The sequence below is a fragment of the Acinonyx jubatus genome, chromosome E4, assembly GCF_027475565.1.
Source record: "Acinonyx jubatus isolate Ajub_Pintada_27869175 chromosome E4, VMU_Ajub_asm_v1.0, whole genome shotgun sequence".
Lineage (NCBI taxonomy): Eukaryota > Metazoa > Chordata > Mammalia > Carnivora > Felidae > Acinonyx > Acinonyx jubatus.
The window spans coordinates 63,907,840-63,935,237 of record NC_069395.1 but is presented as its reverse complement, the minus strand read 5'-3'; the positions used below and the strand labels follow the sequence as shown (position 1 = coordinate 63,935,237).

The following is a 27,398-nucleotide window of genomic DNA, read 5'->3' as shown; positions in this document are numbered from 1 at the left end:
CATAAGAGCTACCTTAGTACCTTTTAAAAATCTTATTTTAGGGGCGCCTGGATGGCTCAGTCGGTTCGGCATCGACTTCTGCTCAGGTCATGATCTCACGGTTCGGTTCGTGAGTTCGAGCCCCGCGTCGGGCTCCGTGCTGACAGCGTGGAACCTGCTTGGGATTCTCTCTCCCCCTCTCTCTCTGCCCCTCCCCTGCTCGCATGCTCGATCTCTCTCTCTCTCTCTCTCTCTCTCAAAATAAATAAATAAACTTAAAACAAATTTTAAAAAATCTTATTTTAATCAATTTTTTCTATCTCGTTTTCATCTTGTACTCAGAATGTCAGTTGGAAAGGAATCTGGGCTTCCTCGTCAGGAGAGTGTCACGGGGTTTAGTACAGGCACACCTCATTTTATTGTGGTTCACTTTGTTGTACCTCACAGACACTTAATACAAATTGAAGGAATGTGGAGCCCCCGTGCCAAGCAAGTCTGCTGGCGCCATTTTTCCAACAGCAGCTGCTTACTGCCCGTCTCTGTGTCACATTTTGGTATTTCTCACAATATCTCTAATTTTTTCATTACCATACTGGTTATGGTGACCTGCGATCAGCGATCTCTGTTACTACTGTAACTGGGGTACCACAAACTGTGCCCATACAAGACGGCGAACTAATCAATAAATATCGGGTGTATTCTGACAGCTCCACCGACGGGCTATTCCCCATCTCTCTGCTCTCCTCGGGCCTGTTCCCCGAGACACATTAATATCGAAAGTAAGCCAGTTAATAACCCTACGGTGGCCTCTGTGTGTTCAAGGGAAGGGAAGGGTCACACGTCTCTCGCCTTAAATCAAAAGCTAGAAATGGTGAAGCTGAGAGCTGATACAGAGAAAGCCAGGCCTCGTGCACCAAGCAGCGAGCCAAGCTGTGGATGCAAAGGGAAAGTTCTTGAAGGAAATTACAACTGCTACTCCAGGGAACACACGAATGACAAGACAGCGAAACAGCCGTACCCCTGACGTGGACGAAGCGTCCGTGGTCCGGACGGAAGAGCCAACAGCCACGACATTCCCTTAAGCCACAGCCTGATCCAGAGCAGGGCCCTGGCTCCCATCAAGTCTGTGAAGGTTCAGAGAGGGGAGGAAGCCACAGAAGAGAAGTCTGAGCTGGCAGAGGCCGGGTCATGAGGTTTAAGGGAAGAAGCCGTCTCCGTAAAAGTACAAGGTGAGGAAGCAAGTCCGATGGAGATGCTGCAGCAAGTTCTCCAGAAGGTCCAGTCGAGAGAATTAATGAGGGGGCTACACTCAACAACAGGTCTCAGTGTAGACAGAACAGCCCTGCATTGGAAGACGCCATCTAGGACTTTCATGGCTGGAGAGGAGTCCGTGCCTGGCTTCAAAGCCTCAAAGGACAGGCTGACTCTCTTGTGAGGGGCTAATGCAGCTGGTGAGGACTTTAACTCAAACCCTATGTCCGTGTGGCATTCCAAAAATTCCAGAGCCCTTATGAACTATGCTACATCTACTCTGCCTGTGCTCTAGAAATGGAACAAGGCCTGGATGACAGCACATCTGTTTACAGCATGGTTTACTGAATATTTCAAGCCCACTGTTGAGACCTACTGCTCAGAAAAAAGAATGCTTTTAAAACATGACTGCTCAGGGGCGCCTGGGTGGCTCAGTCGGTTAAGCGTCTGACTTCAGCTCAGGTCATGATCTCATGGTCCGTGAGTTTGAGCCCCGCGTAGGGCTCTGTGCTGAGGCTCAGAGCCTGTGCTCAGAGCCTGGAGGCTGCTTCAGATTCTGTGCCTCCCTCTCTCTCTGACCCTCCCCCGTTCATGCTCTGTCTCTCTCTGTCTCAAAAATAAATAAACATTAAAAAAAATTAAAAACAAACAAAAAAAAACACGACTGCTCATTGACAGACAATGCACCAGTTCACCCAAGAGCTCTGATGGACGTGGACAAGATTCATGTTGAATTCATGACAGTTGACACGACATCCATTCTAAGCCCATGGATCAAAGTTTCAGGTCTTGAAAACATACATTTTGTAGAACCATAGCTGCCGTCGACAGTGATTCCTCTGCTGGATCTGGGCAAAGTAAACTGAAAGCCTTCTGGGAAGGATTCACCATCCTAGACACCATTAAGAATACTTGTGATTTGTGGAAAGAAGTCAAAGCATCAGCATTCACAGGGGTTTAGAAGAAGTTGGTTCCAGCCCTCAAGATGCCCCTTCAAGACGTCAAGGGAGGGAGTCCCTACAGCTGTGGTGGAAACAGCAAGGGAACCGGGGTCAGAAGTGGGGGCTGCAGACGGGACCGAAGGGCTGCCATCTCCTCGTCAAACCTGATCGGATGCGCACATGGTTTCTGGAGGTGGGAGGTCCTCCCGGTGAAGACGCTGGGAAGACCGTTGAAATGACAACAGAGGATTTGGAACAGGACATCAGCTGAGCCGATAAGGCAGTGGCAGGGTCTGAGGCAGGACTCCAGTCCTGAAAGAAGTTCCGCCAGGGGTCAGATGCGATCAGGCTGCGTCGCGTGTTCCAGAGAATTCCCTCATGAAAGCAAGAGTCCAGCGATGAGGCGAACTTGTCTTATTTTCAGAAACTGCCCCAACCCCAACCTTCAGCCCCACCACCCTGACCAGTCAGCAGCCGCCAACAGGGAGGCAGGACCCTCCAGCAGCAGGCAAATCACGACTCACTGGAAACTCAGATGGTTAGCAGTTTTTAGCAGTAAGTATTTTTTAATTAAGGTATGTGTGTATGTACATTGTTGATTTAGACCCAATGTTACTGCACACCTAATAGACTATGGTATCATGTAAACGTAACTTTCATATGTACTGTGAAACCCAAAACATACATTTGGCCAACTTGATTGTGATCTCCGCTTTACCGCAATGGGCTGGAACCAAACCCGCAGTATGTCTGAGGTGTGCCTGCAACCAAATGACTTCTACCATGGGAAGGTTTATAAATCTGTAAAGGAAAAAGAGCCTGCACTAAAGAGCTCACGTGGTTCTTTTATTTTTTCTATGCTAGGAGTTTACACATCAAACAAGAGACAGTTGAGAATTCTGCTAAATCTAGACAATATAGAACCTGGTGGTGACACTGGCCAAGCAGCGTGTCTGTGTGTGTGTGTGTGTGTGTGTGTGTGTGAGCGAGCAGGAGACAGAGAGACAGAGAGAGATTATTTACAGAACATACCTTTTAACAGAGGTCAACATATGCTGTTACTGGGTTTGCAAAACAGTGCTGAATGAAATACACACACCTTAAAACCAAGGGCTGAGAAGAACAAAGGGTTATGGCCCAGCATTTACAGCAGAAGAGAAATAATGCAGCCAGACAAGCAAGTCTATTTCTAAGTCCCAACTCCCAGGACTCTGCCAAGTCGCCTGCCTTTGGGCCGCACTGCCCCAGGAAGAGAAATCTCGGGAAGCACTCGAGAGACGCACAGACGGTTGCGGACAGATGGTGACGGGGGGCCACCCCCCAGGATGCCTAGTCTTAGCAGGGATCCCCAGGGGCAGGAAACGGCACAGGAGTAGTGGCTGAGGCTGCTGCCAGGCAAACATCTTCACGGGAGCCTCGAGTTCCCGGAGATCAGGACACCCCCCACTTCCTTTGCAGGGAGGCGCCCAGAATGGCCACCCTGCCCCCCTGTAGTGTGCCCTCCTGGGGCACCCACGGCGGTACTTGGGACACGGTACCTCTATAGACACTTGCTGAGTAAAGCAACTATGACACGTCATCCCCACCTGTCCCCGCTTCATTTGCCACAATTCCCCTCCAAGTTTCTCCATCCAATTTTGGGCGATCACTCCATCATTCGCAGTGTGGGTTCTCTTGCTGCGGGCACCCACCTATACGAGCGGTCTTACGTCCCCAAAACACGATGGGGGAACACAGGCTGAGCGCTCAACATTCCAGCTTTGGAGGCACTCCTGGGGGTCCTGAAGGGGAAAGGAGGGTCCTTTCCCCTCATGCTTCCTGGATTTCCCTCCAGGTGCTCTCCTGGGAAGAGGAGAATTAGCCAGGTACTGGTGGATTGCTGGCCTCACCACTGAGACCATTGCCAGTACCGTTACCGCTCTCGCCTTCAAGTGTTACGCACAGGGGGTGCCTGGGGGGGCTCAGTCGGTTGAGCGTCCGACTTCGGCTCAGGTCGTGATCTCGTGGTCCGCGAGTTCAAGCCCCGCGTCGGGCTCTGTGCTGACGGCTCAGAGCCTGGAGCCTGCTTCGGATTCTGTGTCTCCCTCTCTCTGCCCCTCCCCCACTCGTGCTCGCTCTCTCTCTCTCAGAAATAAACATCAAAAAAAAATTTTTTTTAAGCGATACGCACAGGAGGCATGGCTGCAAAGCCGCACGCTCGGTGAGTTCAACAGGTAACGTAATTTGCTCTAGAAGCTTGTAATCGAAGACAGAGCTCTGGCCTGAAGCTATGACAACAAACGAATGAACCTGAAACATGGACGTTAATTAATTGTGCAAACAAATTTCCTGAGGAGCACGCACTGACTTAGGGGAAGAAGCCATTTTCGAAGAGATTAGAGGTATCATTTACATATAAGCCAAATCAATGAAATATAAACAGGCACTAAGCTTCTCTCATCCACTAATCACCTCTATCTGTTCATTAAGGATGTGTCTACAAGACCGCTTAGTATCGTTTTGTTGATATTACTTGCAAGTTAGAATTATTTTAAGGCTGCGATGCCAACTTTTCCTTTAAAGCAGATTGTCCTTCGATTTGGTCCAAATTGGTGAGATTTTTTTCCTTTTTTTTTTTTTTTAAGTTTATTTTGAGAGAGAGAGAGAGAGAGAGAGAGAGAGAGAGAGAATCCCAAGCAGGCTCTGCGCTGTCAGCACAGATCTCAATGCGGGGCTCGATCTCAGGAACCACGAGATCGTGACCAGAACCGAGATCCAGAGTCAGATGCCTAACCGACCGAGCCACCCAAGCGCCTGAAATTAGTGAGACTTCTAAGACTGACTGGAATAAATGCACCAGGTTGAAAGTGCTGGAAGGAGCGGCCTCTGCCTTGTCTGTCCCTGAGTGCAAGCCTAGTGTCCAGCACTGTGCCTGACACGTAATAGGTGCTCAACAAGCATCTGCAGTTTGCCAAGGCGCACCCCCGGGGCCGACGACGCCCAGACGTTTTCTGTGTTGTGTGTCTGCTGTACTTCAGCTCCAGACACACTGAAGTTACTGCAAACCCTTCCGCCCCCGCGGCCTCCAGAGGAGCTTTTGGCCTCAAGCGGTGCCCAGCGGCCACACTGACTCTGGGAGGAGGGTCCGGGTTGCTGCTGGCATGGTCCCCGCCACGGAGCGCCTCTGGTCTCCCTGTGTGTCTGCCCTTGGCCGCTCCTGCTACCCTTCCTCTCCCAGCCGTGACTCCTCAAAGGGAAGCGTGTCCTTCTCCCCTGGATCAAGGCAACTGGATCCCACGGTTATTTGGCTGCCCCCGTGGCCCCAACGCATTCTTGTCCCCACCCCAAAGTGTTAAAGATCATGCATACCTGGTTGGCAGCCCAGTGAGACCGAAGAAAACAAAATGGCTGTAGGTGTTGACTTCTAGGCTTGAGTCAGGAGGAACCCGAAAATCTCTTACCCCCTGGGGGGGGCCTCAGTTATCTTGTTCACTAAACCCACAGGCCTGGGAAACGCTCCCGGGTCTCCTGAGGGAGTCCTCGTGTGGTTGAGGCACGAGAGGTCAGGGTTGAGCGGGGCTTGCGCCCCACCCCCACCTCAGGTTTAAATAATTAAGCGGCTTCTGGCAATTCAATCAAGCTTCTCAACTTCGCCCATACTGATTTATATACAACACTTACTATTTATTCTATTTTCAATTCTGCTGTACTTCTACCTCGACTTCGTCCAGGGGCAGTTCGGCTCCAGCGTTCAAGTTCCAAACTCCTCTTAGCAAAACAGAAGCCCGCGTCCGCTTAAAAAATGGGTCAGGTGGTCAATTTTACGTGACGTGTTAGCTTTACCACGATTAAAAAGAAAAGACACGATTTTAAAGCCCTGCATTACCCGCCCTCCTCAGAAGGCAGCATGTCAACCATCCGTGATGACCTCCGTGAGGGTGTCACTGTCCCCCCTCAGCAGCTGTCCCCTCTACGAGTCCTTCCCTAGAGAGAGATCCCAACCCGCAGGGTTTTCTCCGTCTCCTTCCTGGCTGGTGAGGCGAGGGCAGCCCTACAGCCCTTGTTCCCTACTCTACTTCTGGGTCTGGGGGAACCGTCGGGAAAATTCCAGAACCACATACATTCCGCTGGAGTAAGCATTGCTCCGTTCAAAACAATCTTCCAGTTTATACACCGTCGGGAAGAGGAACACGGCAAGTTCATGCCTTCCCGAGGCGGGTGGTGAAGTTGGGGGAGTGGGAGAGCACGGAAGAGGGGAGGAGGCAGAGAAGCAGTGAGGACAGGAAGGCGTGGCCAAGAAAGAAGGGGCAGAGGGCCCCACGGTGAGCTCCAGAAGGCCGGTGAGTTACGGGAAGACCAGGCACCTGGAACGGCCGTGACTGGGGGTCCAGGGAAAAAGGGGATCAGCGACCGCGCAAGCTCAGTCCTCACAGTACAGCAGCCAAGCCTTCAGCCAGACCTGCAGCGTTCCAGAAAGAAGGCGGTGGCAGATCGCGTTGAGCGCACAAGGCACTGGCGGGGTCGTGTGCCCCGTCCCGCTTCTGACGAAGACGAAAGAGACACAGCAGCCACCTTTCCTCAGCTAAGTGTTTTTCTGAGTCTCAGCTTATTCTCCATCTGAAGAGGAGAGTGTGAGGAGGTCACCCAGGCACCCACGTCGGCACCGAGAGTATGGGGGTGGTGTCTGAAAATGAAGTTTTCGAAGCAGCCTCCGCCTGCTGCCCTTTGTGTCTTTGTTTACTTCAAACGGCTACAGATCTGTCGACACTGCCCAGCTGCCTGTGTCCTGCCCAAAGCCAATCAGACCTCGAACACTCTCATGGTCTCCACCGGCCACGTCATACACGGGACTGAAGAAAAGCTGACGGTACTTCCAAGTGAATCTCATTTTGACCCCTGTGCTCCCTGGTCACCCCCTTGTGTTAACAAACCAACCGGGCTCCTCGTCCTCTGCTTTCGCCTCGATGCGCAACCCGCCCCACCGCCCAGCACCTACCTTGCCCAGGCCTGGCGTGTCCTTCACCTTGTTGACGGCCCGCAGCAGACAGGGCGGGGCCGGGGGAGGGCAGGTCTGCAGGATGCCACTGAAGCTGGTGGCAAAGAGCGGGGGCTCGGCCACAGAAGACGTGGAAGGCCGGTGTTTCTTCTTTTTGGAAGACAGATTTAACTTCTGGGCGGCCCTGGAAGGAAAAATGCAGAAAAGGGCCAGTAAGGAGAAAAGTATGGTCCAATCAGATATGCTAGGGTTACTTTATTTCCTTGCTCTCTCTCTCTGTCTCTGTCTCTCTTTTTAAATTTTATTTGAGAGACAGAGAGCCTTTCTCTCTCTCTCTTTTTAAATTTTATTTGAGAGAGAGAGAGACAGAGAGAGACAGAGAATCTTGAGCAGGCTCCACACTCAGCGGGGAGCCCAATGCGGGGCTCGTTCCAACGACCCTGGGATCATGACTTGAGCTGAAATCCAGAGTCGGACGCTCAACCGACTGAGCCACCCACGTGCCTCGTGTTTTCTTTCTCTTAAAGAGCCCCTTGTTCTTCCTGAATCTTGACAGTTCCCTGTTCATCCTCTGGGTGCTTGCCAGTAGCCGCAACGCTGCCACGACCCTCATGAGCTACCCAATCGCTCACACAGAAGAAAAATGCCATAAAAGTGCACGGCTCTTGCAATCGCGATTTACAAAGGGGAGTTTGTTATGTACACTCAGCTTCAGCACGGACAAAGCTGGTCATCTCTGGGGATAAAACAGCACCCGTTAGGTTAATCGTCCCATGGCTTCTCTGGCACAAACTCAAGTGTGAGAGACCTTATGAGCTATTTAGAGATTCTAACAATTCCAAGCCAGCCTGATGACGATCTACAAGGTGACCAGGGAAGGCATGCTCTGTGCCTGGTGGTGGAAGAAAACGGCCCAGTGAGATGGGGAAACATGAATCAACCGGGTTTCAGAAACAGAACACCAAATCAGAATGAAGTCCAGCCAGGGTAGATGGTGCTGCTGAGCGCAGGGGCTGCTTGGGTGGAAACCAGGCTTTCTGCGGGGTGGTCTTTCGATACAAAATGCAATTCACTGGGCAAGCACCAGGGGGTGAGGATCAGAGCCAGCAAACTTGGCACAGAGCCTGCAGATGGGGAACGGTGGCGGGGGGAGTGGGGGGGTTGCCAACATTGTTAATAACATCTACTGTTCATGTCACGTCCCCGACCATTCAAATGCTCTGCAACACTTCCTCTTACAGTGAAATGAGGCGAGTGGCCACAAGGCAGAGGCATTTCAGAGACTCTAACATATTCGCTTCTGGATGAATTCTTGGTGTTTTCACACCGTACTTGTGTTGGACGAATTCCAATTGCCTCATCCAATGGTATTAAACGTTTGAGCTGCTGTTTAAAACAACCAGACTACCATGACCTTGTTCGACAGACCAAAACCTCCTAATCCATCCACTGTCAGCTGCCTGACAGGTCACCAGTGACGCAGGTCAAGGAGACAGAATCATCATCGCCTGCACCTCCTCCCGTCCCCCATCTTACTGATCGGGAATAGTTAGTTTTAATCTTGGGTCGGTAATTGTCATCCTCTGGCAAATCTCTAGCTACAAAATCTCCACGGTGCATATACAGCCACCAGGAATCATCACTTCAAAGTTTGTATGTTCTTAGCTGTAAACCCAAAAATCTTCACGAGAGTGAAATACAGGGGAATGAGTTACGTGAGGAACAGGAGGGCGGAGCCCCGACGCCCTGTGCCCCACCTGGAGATCTAACAGACGTCTCGTACTTGAAGACCAAATTCTTGATCTTTTCCTGAAAAGCTGGACACCCTCAGCCTTCCCTCTTTCAGAAAATGGCGATTCCATCCGTGCAATGGCCCCGACACCTCTGACTCCTCTTTCTCTCACACCAGCCAGCCGATCCGTCAGGAAACCTTATTGGCTGTAACTTCAGAATACGTCCGTGATGTACTACCTCTCATCACCTTTACTGCTCCTGTCTCCCTCTGAGCCACTAAGCTCTCTTGCCTGGATTCCTAAAATAGTCTCCTACTTTGTCTCCCTTCCTCTGTTGCCCCCCACCCCTAGCCCCTGCTGTGCAGTCTATTCTCCACACAGTTGTCAGAGTGGTTCTGTTTAAACATAACTGCTCAGAACCTTCCATTTTGCTTCTTATCTCATAGTAAAAGCCAAGTAATTACAGGGGCCTAGAAGCCCTCACATATATCCTCCCCTCATATCTCAGACCACCTTTCCTACTATTCTCGCCTTCAGTTACTCTGATCCAGCCATACTAGCCTCCAGATACTCCTGATACGCTCCAGCCACAGGGCCTTTGCACAGGCTCCTGCCTTGGCCTGGAATGCCCTGCCCCAGGTAGAGCTAGGCACATGGTTTCCTCCCTTACCTCCTTTAAATCTTTCTTCAAATGTTACCTCATCAGTGAACCTACCCTGCGCACCACGGCGGACTGTACTTTCCAAAATGGCTGCACCGATATATATCTCATCTCTTACACTCTTCCTATGACACGTCATTGACCTATCTCCATTGACAGGCATGGTCTGTTTTCCTTCTCTTTCAACCTCAGTGGAACTTTGACATTGTCTTGAACCCAGAATATGGTGGGAATGACCCAAGTTTGGGTCGTAACAGACAATATGGCTGCTACCGGCTCTCTTGCCCTGGGAACCCAGCCTCCATGTTGTGAGGAAGCACAAGCCACACAGAAACGGCCACGCAGAGAAGAGCTGAGGGCTCCAGTCAACAGCCGGCATCAACTACCAGACGTCTGAATAAATGAGCCTTTAGATGATTCCAGGGGCCATACTTCAAGTCTTCCAGCTGAGGCCCAAGGCATTGTGGGCAGAGATGACCCATCCCAACTATGTCTTGTCCCAAATTTCTGAACTCCAGAGACCACAAGGGATAATAAGTGATCACTGTTGCTTTAAGCCACTAAGTTTTTGGGGTAACTGGTTGCACAGCTATAGTAAATGAACCATGACCTTGCCCCCAATCTCCTCGTTTCCACTATCCTGCCTGCCAGAGCCGCCCACCCCCTGCATGGCACTTATGTCTTCTAATACAGCAGGTGACTTACTTAGTATTCATGTTGGTTGTTAATTGTCTGTTTCCTGTCTATAATGTAGATCCTGACAGGGCCAAAGAAGCATATGTATATGCTGAATGAATGAATGAACCCAAAGAATTGGGGATATTTAGCCTGGGGAATATAAACCAGGAGAAAAGGGAGGGCAGAGTATTTAAAAAAAAAAAAAAGTCTAAAAAAATTAATAGGGGCGCCTGGGTGGCTCAGTTGGTTTAGCGTACGACTTCAGTCCAGGTCATGATCTCACAGTCTATGGGTTCAAGCCCCGCATTTGGCTCTGTGCTGACAGCTCAGAGCCTGGAGCCTGTTTCAGATTCTGTGTCTCCCTCTCTCTGACCCTCCCCTGTTCATGCTCTGTCTCTCTCTCAAAAATAAATGCACATTAAAAAAATTTTTTTAATGAATACATGCTATGTAGCAGGAGGTATTCTTCAAACAAGAATGCCAGATAACTTCACAGGCTATCTTTCTGAATCTCAGAAAACCTGGTGAAGAAAATAATAGCACTCCCATCTCACAAAGAAATGAGATTTAAAGAGTCAAACCCAGAGTCTTTTTAGTACCTGACCTGAATCTGAACACCCAGCTTCTTCAGATGCTGAGTAGAGATAATGGGCAAGTTACTTCAATTCTGATGTTTATAATGTATACAAAGTGTCTCCAGAGCACCTGGCATGTGCTTGGCATTCAATCATACGACCATCGTCCCTATTATAAATGTTATCATTTCTGCATAGTAAGACACAGCAAAAATAGTGCCTACCGTTATAGGCTTTTTATGAAAATTAAGATTGCACGTGCAGTGTTCAGTAACAGGAAGTTCTTTTTTTTTTTTTTGTCTTTTTTTTTAAAGTTTATATACTTGTTTTGAGTGGGGGGGGAGGGGCAGAGACAGAGGGAGAGAGAATCCCAAGCAGGCTCCACGCTGCCAGCACAGAGCCCAGTGCAGGGCTTGATCCCACGATCCTGAGATCATGACCTGAGCTGAAATCAAGAGTTGGATGCTGAAGTGACTGAGCCCCCCAGGCCCCCCAGGAGGTTTAATAGACGGTACTTTGAAGGATTATAGACAGTGAGGCTAAGACCGAATCTAGGTCTCCCTGCCCCATGTTGCACCACACCATCTCTTACCAGGCAGGTAAAACAGAAAGGCATAATTGGGTTTATAAGTATAAGTGATATCTTTCCAGAAATTAGAGTAACCCATTAGTAATGGGTCTGCTTCACGAAATAGTGAGCTCTTTGCCACTGGAAGCATCCAGATAGTAGCTAGAAAGGCACTTCCAGGGGGCAACAGGGGAAAGAATGTGTGCATTGGGAAAATCAGATGATTTCCAAAATCTCTTCCAAGATTCTGAAGCAATTCCTGGAAACTCTAGTCCTTTTGGGGAAGCCGTGGTTGGCTTCCATGCAGAAAAACAGAAATGGGGGGGAATCCTTTTGCAAACACATTGAAAAATTCCTTTCTGTTTGAAACACGCATTTGAGATAAATACCCTTAGAGAACGCCAGAATTTGAAAGATGAACAAAAACCATACTTTACAGCCTTATATTCTAGAAGAACATTTTATTTTAATTTTGACATCATTATAACCAGCTGTTTGATCTGTCTTACGTGTTCCAATTTCTTGCAAGTCAGTAGCTCCCACTCCTACTGTGTAGCACTCCAATGACAGGCAGAGAGGGGAAGGTTAAGGTACAGAAATCATTCATGGATAATTGTATTATCAGTGACATAAAGGAGAGGCAGTCATGAGAGAATAAGAGTGAAGACATTTTGGCTAGACGTGTATTTTGTGTAATTAATGCCTTACAAGTTCTTTCTTCCGACGGAGAAAAACAAATGAGTAGGTTGTCTTACAAGATTTCAAACAACAACAAAAAAAGCCCTCCTTAAAACACAATTATAAGCAGTATTTACTTGTCTCGTTCTTACCATGGATAATATCATATACTACCTCAAGCTATTCATCCCGGTACACATCTTTAAATATCGATGATCTTCATTTACTTCTCTGTGTCTTATTTCTTTTATTTCTTTTTTTATTTATTAACAACATTTTAATGTTTATTTATTTTTGACACAGAGAGAGAGAGAGAGAGAGAGAGAGACAGAGCACGAGTGGGGGAGGGGCAGAGACAGAGGGAGACACAGAAGCCGAAGCAGGCTCCAGGCCCCGAGCTGTCAGCACAGAGCCCGACGTGGGGCTTGAACCCAGGAACCATGAGATCATGACCTGAGCCGAAGTCGGACGCTCAACCAACTGAGCCACCCAGGTGCCGCTCTGTGCCTTATTTCAAGAAAAAAAGAGAGCCTCCCTAACAGGATGAAATTAATATTTACTGAATACCTGTCAAGAAAGTGGTGCTGGGGCGCCTGGGTGACTCAGTCTGTTAAGCGTCCAACTTCGGCTCAGGTCATGATCTTCTGGTCCATGGGTTTGAGCACTGCGTAGGGCCCTGTGCTGACAGCTCAGAACGTGGAACCTGCTTCGGACTGTGTCTCCCTCTCTCTCTGCCCCTCCCCAACTAGTGCTCTGTTTCTCAAAAATGAAAAACATTAAAAAAAATAAAAAAAGGAAAAAGAAAATGGTGCCACGCTAAGCATATCAGGCTAGCGTGAACTTGGCGAGCATTTAAACTGGGGAGCTCAGTTCTTCCCTCTGGGTTCTACCCCTTTCTCTCCCTTGCCTTATCATCTCACCCAGGAGACAACCATCCTAACATATTATATGATGGTATCTGAATTCAGGAATCAGTTTAGAACTGACATGACCTTCACATGGGATGGTTCCTTACTCTGATTGGCCAGATCTACCCAAATCTAAAAAAAAAAAAAAAAATGAGAGAAATAATTACCTGGGAAATTTTATTGGTTTAGCTGGGGGGAAAAACCTTAGGTCTCAGTTATATAGATCAGAGGGGGAATTTATGAGGATTCTTCTTTTTTTTTTTTTTCTTGGTGCTTGTGTGATAGACTATTTGACCTTCAATTTTCAGAATTGTGGGGTGCTTAAATGGAAAGCCCATCATTTTAAGTGTATCTCATGAGAATTAAATTGGGGTCTACCACCCTTAGTGTCTAGAGATTACTAAAATATTGACCTAAAAATCTTTTAAGAATTATTAGCTTCACGAAGCATAGAACTTACCTTAAGGAAGAGGAAGGAATATCAGGCAGTATTGTCATTTTTTAACGATTCGCCGTCCTGTTTAAAATCCTACATACTGTGTGTTGCTAACCACATTCTGAGAGCACTTCCTTTGATCTGAGGCGGGTGTTCAAGTGTGAGATGCTCGGATAGATGGGCTTATAAAAATTAAGAGGTCATTCAAGCTCTACCAAATTTGATCCAGGTAATTAAAAAAAATTTTTAATGTTTATTTATTTTTGAGAGAGATAAAGAGTGTGTGTGCAAATGGGGGAGAGGCAGAGAGAGAGAGAGAGAGAGAGAGAGAGAGAGAGAATCCCAACCAAGATCCGTGCTGTCAGCGCAGAGCCCGATGCAGAGTTTGAGTTGTGAACCACGAGATCATGATCTGAGCTAAAGTCAAGAGTCACATGCTTAACCGACTGAGCCACCCAGGCGGTCCTGGACCCAGGCAATTGACTGGTGAGACATCAGCTGAAGAACCAACCGCTCCAGAGGAGGACAGGCTGAGGTCCTCAAAACTGCTACATCTGCCAAAGGGAAAGGGTCCTGACCCAGGAGGGGACGACAGTGGTAGGATGTCCACCGTCAGCACATGAAAGACGATCCAAACTTCAACTGAACGTGACAATGGCTGGGGCTGCCATGGGCTACGATGGCTTATCTGCCATCCTAAAATATGTCAGAGCTCCGAGGATGGAGACTGCCTGATAATGAGCAATGACATGACAGATCACAGCAGCTCCTAAGAAATCTGTGCGGTCAATGACACAAGACGGAGAAGAAAATAGAGCCGACTGTAAATACAGAGGATGTGACAAGAACCAGTGGTCTAAGGCGAACCTTCTGGAAACAGTTAAGATATCCACGTGCAAGCAAAGAAACAAAACAAGGGCAACAGAGTGCCAGTTAGGCATCACCGTGAGAGAAGACCTATTTAAAAGCGCTATGGCACTGCCGTGAAGCATGCTGGTCTTTCTGGAAACTCTCCAGCAGGGAGTGAGAACATCCTCCTTCACCTTTCCATTTCATAACTGGCTGTCCCTGAGGTCATTTCCATGTCTCCAGAGACTGAAAATCACACGGGTCTTGGGGTTTTCCCCATTTTTATGTAAATGATCCATTTCATCAGCGCTAGAAGAGAATTCGTGACATGACTTCCAATAAAATGTTTAGGAGCAAACCATGGCTGGCCATTAACGTCATACCACGGCGTGTAACACACTACGGCAGGATGCGATTACAGTTTGAACATGAATTGACTTCTACAGTTTAATGCACAATACTCACCCACGGTGATAATTTCTATGAATTTACCTTATGCTTAAAAAATTTACCCACTCTTCAACGGCTTGTCTAAGCTGCCGTCATCAACTACTTTAGCCTTCAGGGGGCCTCATCTGTTGCCTTGAAGTCTTACAGCGACTGGTCTTGAGAGTATCTATCTTGTGTTCCGACGTTTGATGAGACGCTGCTTTGAGGTGAGGGCTCTTGCCCCCCTCTCTCTCTCTCTCTCTCTCTGTCTGTCTCCAGCACTGCAGTATTAACTTGCTGAACATCAATGTCACGTGTCCTTTCTTCTGGACCTGCCACACCGACCCCAGAACTCTGTGCCTTGTTGAGGTGACAGTGTATACCACTCAAGCGCTGGGAGATCCATTCAGCCCTTGGGGTTACGACACATGGAAAGTCCAAGCTTACGTAGCCTAGGGTTCTAGGTAATGCTTACACCTTGCAACAGAACGTCTTATTCTTTCTAAAGTATGTTCCATCCCTGGTCACAGCCATCCTCGCTGCTGAGAAGTTATCTGTACCACAAATGACAGGTTACAAAAGAGGAAGGCTCCAAAGTTACCAGATCTTATCCACAGTCACAGGACTAGCGATTCTCATCTTTGAGATTAGGATTCAAGCTTTCTGTCTTCTAGGACTGGGGATTTTCCACTGCCTCGTGCTATGATGCAACTTGATAAATAAAAGCAGTTATTTTATTTTATTTGGGCAAAATAAAACCAAATGGTAATCATTTCATTAATAATGAAGACCAAAAAAAAAAAAAAGCCAGTTACATATTTTTGTATGTAACTCAAATCAAATCATATATAAGCATTTACCAATTACCGATCTAGTTGCCTAGCAACGTACCTTCCTATCACAGGGGGAAAATGTCTCTGCTGAGTGAGTCGGGTCATGCCCAGAATTAGGACGTGAATGGCAAATTATATGAAAATGGCTTCTCTGTCCCTAAAATCCCAACCCAGAGTGAGTCCTTGCCTGACAATAACAGCAACACAACATCTACTGCCACCACCGACATCATTATGTACCACCCCCCATTACCTCCTGCCTCCCCCTCTGTAGACACAAACAGGATGCCGGAAGCTGCTTAGAATGCATCCGAGCACTCTGGGAACCCAATCGGTCCATCAGGATTTACCGAATGACAGCCATGCACAACACAAGTGTGCAATCAGTGGGCTACAGATATCACAGAAGTCATCTCTGAGTCACCCAGAAGCTGCTTTGTGTCCCAGAGTCCACTCCTAAATCGCACAGATGAGAAGAATCCACCCCACCCCACACGACTGATAACTTGATATCAGCTCCAGAGATAAAGAGAAGTGTGAAGGAGACTGGGGACACACGGCAGGTAAACCAGCTACCCAGTTCAAGGGCTTCCCCACCAGAGTCAAGCTGGAAGTTCCTCCTGAACTATTATCCGAACCGCACACCATTCGCCCATACCTGGGGGCACAACAAAGGGTAAAAAGCAATGTTTGAAAACCCACGCCGTTGGTAGATGTTACCATCCATGTGTGTCTGGAAGTTTTTCATGGTCAGAGTAAGAACGTTACGAACAAATGACAATATGGCTCAAGGCAAAAATAATGGCCGCGACAAGACCCCATTCATAAACCATGGTTTTTACCAAAGCTACTCAAAGTAAAAGCTTCTCCTTTGTGGAAAGCCAGGTCCCTATGAAAGTGTTAGCTGAGCCAAGGTCCTTGTGTGAAAAGAGAAATGCTTTCCTATGTCCAAATAAAGCAGAAGATGTCTGATTAAAAAAAAAAAAAATTGGCCGTTGGTATAGAAAGCTAAACAGAAGTACAGATCATGGATTTGTAATTTCCTGGCTGTTGGATTTTAGAAACACCAAATAAACACTCCGTCCATGGCTTGGGAAGTTCAAAGGGAAGCGTCCTCCGCCTCTGTTTCTGGAAGGTGTATAGGCCATGGTCTCCCTGATGCTGTGGTTTCTCAGGGCTCAGCTAAGTGGCTCCGATGTCTACCGGGATTTGGAACACTTTAAGAAAGACCTTCCACCTGTCTTCGCCACAGGCTAAGCCCTCTCCGCTCATTAGGTTGCCTGTTGCTCAGAACTCGCCGTCCTCCAAGCTGTGCTCACTCTGGCGGCCGGGAAGCAGGGCACTGGACACTGCGGCTGAACTTCTTGGCTTCCCTCGGTATTCTGCGCAAGCTGAGCTCTCATGGAGCGCCTTCACCAGTGAGCACAGTGCCACCTGTAGGAGGCAGGGCCCCAGGGCCCAAGAGAAGGTTGGGGACCTCTGCTCCAATGAACCTGCCCAGAGCCTGATGGCGACCTGGTGCCACCCTCTGTCGGCAGCCTGGGAACAGGTGGACTTCTCAGTACCCGCATGTCCAGCAGACCTCCTACGTCAGACCTGGGTACTGCCCCGATGGCAAACTCCAGGGCAGGACCTGGAAGAAAACCCTCCCTAGAGACCGGGAAGTTCTGGTTCTGAGACTGAATGACAGCAGCAAGAGGCCTCTTGCTTCGAGCTTCTGTGATCTGTCGTGTCTTAAGAGAGAAGACCCTCGTTCTGTCAGGAACATTGGAAGATGGAATAAACTGAAACCATCCTCAGTTCGCATGTAACAGAAACGTCTAAAGGAACGCACTACCGATTTGTCAATTGCTTTCGATGCCGTGTGACATACCCTTGAGCTTACGACTCCAGAGCTGGTGGCTTCTTCGCGACCTGCACGTCGTTATTCCTCTCCACGCACACCTACAAAGTTACACTCCTGCTCCCTGCTCTCCCGGGCTCCCACCTGCCAATACACACCCGTAAGAACTTCGGCAGGGAGGAGAAAACCATCGCAAACATGGCAGTCTGGAGGTACGCCTTCAGGGCGTTCTCTTTGCAGTGTGTTGACTACAGATGCCCTGGATGATGCCAGGTGAAGAGCACCCGCAGGGTGGGCACACTGCCCCATTTCCCTCGGACACAGCCTTGTCTTCTGTCTGAGCTGGTGACAATGACCTTGCACCCGGGTTTGACGACCCAGCATTTGTTCCTATTGTGCAGTTGCTTCCAAGCCCTGGAGCTTGGTCTTCCCAGGCTCCAACCTTGGCCTCCTGGTCTCCTGCCTCTCCGCCTTGGCTTGCCAGCTTGACTTCTGCTTTCTAGCCCTCCGTTCCAGCCTGGGTTGATCTCCCTGGCTTTCTTCCTAATTTGCACTCAGGTCCTTATACATTTTGCCTTGTGCCAACTGACCTTCTGGCCATTAATCTCTTCTGGACAGATGATGCCTCCCATCTACAGATCATTTCCTCTGGCCTGATCTGCCCAGCCCAACCCTGCTTAGTACCAGAGAAACTGCATAGCTTGAACCTCCTCCGGAGCTATACCTTTACAAACTGGGCCCAATAATACCTAAATTAAAAGAACTGTGAGTACCTAAGACACATGACCCACATAAATGCAAATGTAAGTTTAAAAATCCATCCCCAACTAGATATATATGATTTTCTTTAACCGCCATTACTGGGACCTATCACAAACACGAGTAATGGAGAACCAGCTAGTCTTACTGAACGCGGTGGATGAAACCAGGTACCTACAATGCAGCATTTCAGCTGCCTATAGACAGGAAAAGACAACCACAGGCTAATTCAGGCCCATTCCGTGTGGAATGCCAGTGCCAGATTTTTCTGGGGAGAAACAGTTGTCCATAATGTGTGTGTGTGTGTGTGTGTGTGTGTGTGTGTGTGTGTACATATATCTTCTACGGTAAAAGGACTATCCAACTAAAATTAAGATTCCTTCAAGGAGTAAGCATATTCCAGATAATTTGATTCCAAGAATCTAATGAGTCTAATGTTCTTTTCATTACATCATGCTGCCTTTTAAATGCTAACTCCAGTAGTTTCTAGTTAAGTCATTTATACATATGCTAATGTAATGTGGAAAAGAAGAAATCACATGATTTACCATAAACAAGACAGTCCATTTAAAAGCCAAGGGTGACCACTAATGCCCTAAGTTTTCCTTAATATTTATCTTCCTTGGCTGTTTGGTAGAGAATTATTTTGAAAAGCAGAAGAAACTGAAGGGCAGTTGTGTTGTTCACTTTTTAGGTCTTTATTATTATTTTTTTTATGTTTGTTTATTTTTAAGGGAGGGAGAGACAGACAGAGCATGAACAGGGGAGGGGCAGAGAGAGAGGGAGACACAGAATCAGAAGCAGGCTCCAGGCTCCGAGCCGTGAGCACAGAGCCTGATGTGGGGCTCGAACCCACAAGCTGTGGGCTCACGACCTGAGCCGAAGTCGGAGGCTTAACCAACTGAGCCACCCAGGCGCCCCTTTAGATCTTCATTTTAAAAGAAACAGTGCTTTATTTTCTTTTCCCGTATTTTGATCATGTGAAATCATAAACTGACATGAGATTACTCACTCCAGAAATAATTTGATGCCTGAAGCAGCAAAGTGCTATCAGGGTGTGAGAGCTAGAAGTGGGCAGCGTCTGCAGAGAAAATAAAGCCTTTAATCCATAACTCTTTGCTCAATACCTGTGGCTCTTTCAGAGCAAAGCTAATTAATTGTCAATGCTGGCTGACATGCTCTGTGGTTTGGGGGCTTCTTGGTTAATTAAATTTGAATATAACGGTTTTGTTTGTTAAAGGAAGTGATTGTTTTTCCTCCTTTAATATCAATATTTCTTTTTGTTCAGCAAATTATTTACTATACTTGAAACTGGAAGGAATCATTAAGTAAGTTATTCCAAAGAACCACAATCTGCATGGGGTCTCTGGATACAGCAGAGGGACAGACTGCCTGTCCCTGACTCTGCTGCAAGGCTGGACTGCCCCAGACCCCGGGGGCAGTGGTTTAGACTGCCTGCACCTCCGCAGCCCTGTTAGAGGGAGAGAGGCAGAAACTTACATGCCCCGCCCCCTTTCCTATCGATTCTGCTGCCCGGCCGCGTGGGCTGGGGTCTGTGCAGGTTGGTGAAAACCGTGATAAATGCACACGGCGATAAAGTACACTCACCACAAGCGTGTCCAAAAGCCCCGATGCAGAGGAAGGAGGCAACTGTTGTTTTCAGTAGAGAAGTGATCCCCAATGGGACCGACAGCATAGATGAGAGATCACCCCAAAGCAAAATAATTTGTGAAAGAAGAAAGACTCTAAGGTAATCACAGCCTATGTGACTGGAGGGGTGATTCCTTTTGTGACTTTGAATCAAAGCTGCTAACAGTGACCTATCATTCACCTTTTCTTACACCTTCCCACTTATTTGGTTATTTCTGCAGGTGCAGGGTGGTTATGCTACAAAATAACAGGGGAAGGGAAAGGAGGCAGATCTGGGGTGCATATCTTCATTGATAGAACATGTCTTGAGCACCAAGTAGGGACCCCCCCCTCAATCCCTCTCATTCTGCTATCGCACGTACTGTCCCTAGTCAGCACCCCTGAAGTTGTTGGGGGCTATGAGCGTGCAGGAGTGTGTGTGTGTGTGTGTGCGCGCGCGCGCGTGCACAAGTGCATCTGTGTAGTATGGGGACGGAGAGGAGAAGGCAGGGAGAATAAGAAATTAAAAATGGGGAGATAACTCAGTGGATTCCTGTCAATGAAAGTTTCTGCTACATTCTTCAGTTACTTTTTTTGTCTTGCAGTTAGCAGGTGTTTTTGAAAAAAATTACCAAAAGATTGAACACTGCTACAACCAAAGGAATTCTTTTGAAACAAACTGCAGGCAAGAGAGAAATGTATCAAAATAAATGAAGATTTTAGTTTGAATTTCCTGGCGAAGTCTGTAAAGAAACCTAAGTTAAGCTGCACAGTGAACTAATGTTTACTTTGGAAGGCATATTATTTTTAGGGAGGTGAAATCTACGATAGGTAATAATAGATTTTTCATGCTGTGTCTAGTCTCAGTTACTGGAATCCGAAGTTAAATGAGCCCCATTTTTGCAGAATTTGGAGCATGATTATATTATTTATTTTTTACTTTTAATTAAAAAAATTGTTTTTAAATGTTTATTTATTTTTGAGGGACAGACCGCAAGCAGTGGAGGGGCAGAGAGAGAGAGAGAGAGAGAGAGACTGGGAGACACAGAATCTGAAGCAGGCTCCAGGCTCTGAGCTGTCAGCACAGAGCCCAATGCAGGGCTTGAACTCACCAACTGTGAGATCATGACCTGAGCCGAAGTTGGACGCGTAACTGACGGAGCCACCCAGGCACCCCATGGTTGTATTATTTTAAGTAGCCACACAGGTTTAAAGTACTGTCTCAACTTTACTAACTCATTGTTAATTAGAACCACAGCTTTCTGACACTGGATCCCTGGCTGAGAATAAAATCTCTAGGTCTGATTTTCTTATCAGGAAAATAATATTTATGTCCTGATAGACATAATCTGTTCTAGGAACAGATTGTGTGAAAAGAAGAAAATATCTGTTCTCTAGACCAGGACGCCATCCAGCTGTGTCTGTGAATATACTCAGGTGCAGCTGGACAGAATGTAATTCATGTTACATAATCAATCAAATGATCAATCATCTTCTCGTCTGGATTCCCACGTTTACACAACAGATACACTCTATAAATTGCTTGTAATTTGAGTTATTATAAATTGAATCTAATTTCACATTGATTTCTATTAAAATTTCAGAAGGCATTTTATCTTTATGAATCCTATTCAATTTAGGGTAGCTATGCACACTTTATCTTTCAACGTCTGTGCTTCCCTTCCACTCTGTCAAATACGTAGTCGCCACCAACGCAAAGAGTTGTTCAAAGATGCATAGAAGTGACTCCTAATGTATGACTAACTACCAAGAAAAGGTTAAGAAATACATCAGGTTTTTCACTTGTTTCCCTAGCCTTTGACTTCATCAAGAGAAACCACTTACTTTCAAGACACACAATCACAGTTTAGATCTTTCTCAGTATTTGGAAATAAAAAAAATATTTGGTTGAGGTTTTCAGATTGCAGAGTCTTCAGCATGAAGATGGCAAGTGAAGTCACAAGAATGGACAAGATGGCCAGGGAGGGGCAGAGCAGCATGAGAACGACGAGTGGCCCATGACCGAACCGTGAGGAGCTTCAACATCTAATGAGTGATGCAGAGAGAGGGGAGGGGAGGGCGGAGGGGCCTGTAAAGGAGCAGCAGACTGGGGGGTGGGGAGACAGACCGAGTGGTCACTGATGTTAAATGCCACTAAGAGACCAACAAAGACAGCGATTGGAAAGTGTCCACTGGACCAGAACTAATAAGTTCATCACTGACCTTGAACAGAGTCGGAGGAGAGGCCGAGGACGTTTCGGAGCGTTGCGAAATAAAGGGGGGGCTGAAGAGGCATAGAGAAGGAGGCCTACGCTACTATTTCAAAAAATTAAACAAGAAAAGAAAAAAATGTAAAGCATTGCATTTTTAGACCTTAGCTTATGTGCCTTGTACTGAACTATGAGGCTCCGGTGTGACTTTGTATTTAGCAGGGGCCAATATAAAAGCATCCATAGAAACCATTTCTACAGCTTATGAAAATTAAAGAAAATATCTTTCCTCTTATTATCCATGCCTTTATTTATTCCTGTTCTTCTACAGATATTGACTAAGCACCTGCCATCTATAAGTTCCCTGGATCCATTGAGACAAATTCTCTGAGAAAGACTAGAGATCTGCACACAAATCCTATGTGTCACTTTACTGGGTGAGAGGAATATAAGCCAATAAAAAAGGCACAGGCTTTGGAATCATAGAGGCACGATTCCAATCCTGGCTTTGCTATCTCCCTGGACACGTATGAAACTAAGGACACCCGGTGCAAGGGTCCGTTGTGAAGATAAAGGACATTACATATGGAAAGTGGCCACCATCAGAATGACAGGCACGCAGTAAGAGCTCAACCGATGTCTTGGTCCCTTCCTTTCTGAGCCATTAGCTTTTGTTTCCATGAAACTCAGAGCCTAATTAATGTCCAATTGCAATAACTAACTTGGTTCAGGAACTGGCTTCTCTTACTCCCTCCTTCTTACCTGGTTTCCTATATATGTTTCTGAGATCTAATTTCCTTTAGAAGCCACTTACAACCTTTCTGGGGAAACTTAAACAAATGTTATCTGGAACTACTCTGCTATTTACTGATCTTCTAGGTGAATTTTTTGCTTCCTGTTTTCATCAAGGTTGCTAAGAGAAGCTCATATCCTATGTCATACTGTAGGATAATATTATATCAGTCAATTCTTGTAGTTCTTTTTTTTTTAATTTTTTAATGTTTATTTATTGTTTGAAAGAGAGAGAGACACACACACAGAGTGTGACTGGGGGAGGGGCAGAGAGAGAGGGAGACAGAATCCGAAGCAGGCTCCAGGTTCTGAGCTGTCAGCACAGAGGCCGACACGGGGCTCGAACCCACGAACCACGGGATCATGATCTGAGCTAAGTCGGATGCTTTGGCTGAGCCACCCGGCTGCCCCTCTTGTAGTTATTTCAAAGTCACTTCAGTTGGGGGGGGTCCAAATTAGTTAAGTGTTGCTTTGATTTCAGGGAGCTAGGTGATGAATACTCCAGGCTCAATCTAGACTAGAAAATCCCTCACGGGGGCTCGCAGGCCCACGATTCCGACGGGCCTCCAGGACTCCACAATGAAGTGTGGGTGGGGCAGGGTTACGCGGAGGCAGCTTATGACTCAATATATGCTTCAGCAAACATTTATTTAGTGTTACAGTACTTTAGGACTTTAGAGTCCCTCCAGAGGCAGAAAAGAGAAACAGCCAAGGGTATAATCTGGGGAGCCAAACTATCTGGGTTCAGATGTGCTTTCTGCCACTCACAGCTCTGTGGCCTCGGTCAAGTGCCTTCACTTTTCCGTGCCAGCTTCCTCAGCTGTAAAACAACATATGAGAGTCGCTACATCTCATGGAGTAGTGAGATTAACATATAGATAGACAGGGGCGCCTGGGTGGCTCAGTTGGTTACATGTCCGGCTTTAGCTCAGGTCACGATCTCACGGTTCGTGGGTTTGAGCCCCACATTGGGTTCTGTGCTGACAGCCCGGAGCCTGGAGCCTGCTTCGGATTCTGTGTCTCCCTCTCTCTGCCCCTCCCCCACTCGCATTCTGTGTCTGTCTCTCAAAAATAAATACATGTTTAAAAAAATTTTTAAAATACATGGGGCGCCTGGGTGGCTCAGTCGGTTAAGCGTCCAAATTCAGCTCAGCTCACGATCTTGCGGTCCGTGAGTTCGAGCCCCGCATCGGGCTCTGGGCTGACGGCTCAGAGCCTGGAGCCTGCTTTGGATTCTATGTCTCCCTCTCTCTGCCCCTCCCCCACTCACACTCTGCCTGTCTCTCAAAAATAAATACATGTTTAAAAAAATTTTGAAAATATAGATAGATGCTATCTATCTATATTCTCTCTCTCTCTCTCTCTCTTAGAACAGTTCCTGCCCCATAGTACATACCCAGTGTTTGTTACAATTATTATTATAATTCAATATTAATATGAAAACTATGTCTTGAGTGTTTCTTTTTAGAGATTTGTTCCCATAAGCTTCTAAATATATAAATAATGGAAAACAACGTGAAAGCCACACCTTTCGGCCCTGCTCCGAACACTGCCCACCAGGCCTTCTCAACGTTTCCATCGACTCTGTGATACTGACTCTGATGCGTTTCAGGTCCCAGGCATCTTGAATACGACTTTCGGCCCTGCTCTTGGCTGGGAGGGCCTTATTTCTAGCTAAGAAAGGTCAGGAAAAAAGGACCCTCTCAATCTGAGGGTCCTCTGTCTTGGGGTCTTCCACAGCCTTAAATCAGACGTCAGGCACAGCTTGGTCAGCATGGTTACTTTTGCCTGAAAACCACCAGCTGAAGCTAGATTCTTAGGTCACCCGTGCGTCTTCAGCCTTTGTGTGCTAGAGGCGAATTGCTTACTTGCTAGTTGCTCCTCTGATAGCATGTCCTCGTGCCAGAACAACCAGGGGCAGGACAAGCAATTATTACCTGCACCGACACACTTTAGGTAGTGTCCTGGGGCACTCAGAGAGCGTGTGCGCAAAATAAATACATATACAAAGCCAAAATGCTGTGTTAAGCAAACTAATGCAGTTTAGTTTAAATTGGCCCACAAATGAAATCGGGTGTAGACAGTATAACTTTCCTGGATGCGCTGGAAAGCAGTTGTCTGTGCCACTGACCGCCATGTTTCCTCGCACCAGCCCGGCACCTGCCAGTTGTGGTTCCTGGTGAAGAGGAGTGGCCGAGAGTGTCACTGCCGTACTGCGTCTTACAACTGGCTGTGATTGCTTGTGTCTTCCTCACAGGGCTGAAGACGCCATAAAGTCGGGAGGCACGTCCATTTGTCCCACTGCTGTGTTCCCAGCGCTGTCCGTCCTTAACAACCACTACACAAACATGGATGGCTGGATGGGAGACTGGCCCCCAAATCACCAACCCTGAAGGAGAAAGTCTGGCTCCAGATCTTGACAGAGTCACCCCTATGGTCCTCACACGCTTCCTGTCAATGGAAGAACTTGGAAACCATGGTCTCGGTGGAGGTGACTTTCAATTGAGGGTTCCTCCAGCCCAGGGGTTCTGCAAGGCTATGCTTTGGGGCATATTTGGGTGTACTGGAGTTTCTAAACACTTCCAGAATAAGACTCATCAGGTCATATTAACAGGTTCTCCATCATCTGTGGGGAAGGTGATTATTTTTATTTGTAGGGGCTCTAAAATAAGACTGCTTTTTATTTGTTTTTTTTTTTAAGTTTATTGATTTTGAGAGAGAGAGAGAGAGCATGGGAGGGTCAGAGAGAGAGGGAGAGAGAGAATCCTCAGCAGGCTCCGTGCTGTCAGTGTAGAGCCTGATGTGGGACTCCAACTCACAAGCCATGAGATCATGACCTGACCTGAAACCAAGAGTCAGATGCTTAACTGACAGAGCCACCCAGGTGTCCCTGTAGACTGCTTTATAAAGGGTGCAGCACAGAACAACCTTCTGAGAGACCAACCCCCCCCCCCCCAGATTCCTGTGTTTTTGCTTCTCTGCCTCCATACCCACACCCTCACTCCTACGGTGTCCACAAGGGAAGGCACGCGGTCAGAGCTGATGCTTAGTATCTCCTGCTCCGGTTCAAGCCTGTCTACAAGGGCGAGGACTTTTATTTGTTTTATTTATTGCCAAGAACGGTGCCTGGTACAGAGCAGATACTCCATCAATACTCGTAGAACGAGTGAATGAGTAAACAGATTTTTTCGTTTGTTTTTACGGTTTGCCAGCTTCTTAAATGACGATCATCAACGAAACATTTTGTGGTGTGGGATTTTGCAGGCTATTGTGTTCATAAAACAAATATAATTATTGTGTTCATTATAATTATTTTTTCCACATCATTATTAGTCTGTGTCTCACGTATGTCTTAGCAAGACTTTGAGGGAGGGATGCTTTTTGAAGCTGCCTCTTGAAGGAAATATCTTCATCAGATCCTCTGTGAGTTAAAGACTGTAGACTTCTGGTTTATAAGGTTAATTCCAAAAGTCAATTTGATTAGATGGTTCTTTTTTTCCATTTCTGACCTTTAGAAAAGAAACCATTTGTTGCCAGGCTAGCTGGGGAGGGCTCTCTTTTTTTCCTCCAGAGGGGGCTCAAAGTCCACATTTCCTTGGCCTATCCCTGGGGTAGTTCTCATGATATAAAGCCTTTAGGTACTGCTCCCATTTATTGTTAACTAACCGATGAATCTGGGTGATTCTGCTCTGCCTTTCCCCAGAATCAAAACACGGGTTACACCAAACATTCAATTTTACCTTTTCCCTCTTGCTGGATACTCAAAACTTCTCAAATAAAACAAATGTGACCGTGGAAGTCCACATCAATAGAGCAAATTCTCTACTTTGGGGCACAGTCTTCCAAAATTTGACTTGGAAACAATTTCTGAGCTTTCCATTTCTGAGAGTTTCCATTTCTGAGCTTTCACAGATCTGTTTCATTACCTATTTATTTTGAGAGAGAGGGAGAGACAGACTCCCAAGCAGGCTCCACGCTGTCAGCACAGAGCCCGACGCAGAGCTTGATCTCATGAACCGTGAGATCACGACCTGAGCTGAAATCAAGAGTGGGATGCTTAACCAACTGAGCCTCACAGGTACCCCTCTCTCATTGTATTTTAAAAATAACTTCCTGTCTACATTCTCTACACACATGTCTTACCTCCTCACAAAACAGGCAGCTCCTGGAGGGCACCGGCAGTATCTCATGCAAATATTCATCCTACATGTTGCAAGGGCCTTACGAACATTTGTTGAATGGAAAACACAGGTGTGCAAATGGATCCAGGAATGACTGTGGGAGAACGCGGTGCTTGTTACCAACTCCGCTTCCGGATGTCAGCACCGGCTCCCTTCCCAGAATGCCGGTCTCCAAGGATTTGAAAGTCAGCAAAATACATGACCCCCCCAAGGACTCTTCCTGCCCTGAAACGCTATTGCTTCTGTAACACTGTGACATACTATCCTACCCTTCTTTGGTGTTTTAGAAGGCTCATCAGCCTCTCCCAGCATCATGAATTTTGGGTGTGCACCTTAATAAAGGTAACTGACCTGCTGAATGCTGGTGTGGACGACAAATGTTGAAATCACCCGCAAGGTACTCTAAGTACTTCTAAGTCACTACTTCTGACTTTTCAAGGGAAATCAAGTTGTCTGGACTCAATCTCCTCTTCTCTCCTGAACGGCCTTT

General features: G+C 47.1%; 1 protein-coding gene across 5 annotated transcripts in view; it reads right to left on the bottom strand.

Moving 5' to 3' along the window:
* The window catches only part of KIF26B (kinesin family member 26B), a 469,574-nt gene that overhangs the window by 140,372 nt on the left and 301,804 nt on the right, over positions 1-27,398 (bottom strand). For all 5 annotated transcript variants that reach the window (XM_053209472.1, XM_053209473.1, XM_053209474.1 and 2 more), the window contains one exon: positions 7,147-7,330. In XM_053209472.1, the coding sequence (XP_053065447.1) occupies positions 7,147-7,330 (184 nt within the window). The remainder of the gene's footprint in view (positions 1-7,146; positions 7,331-27,398) is intronic.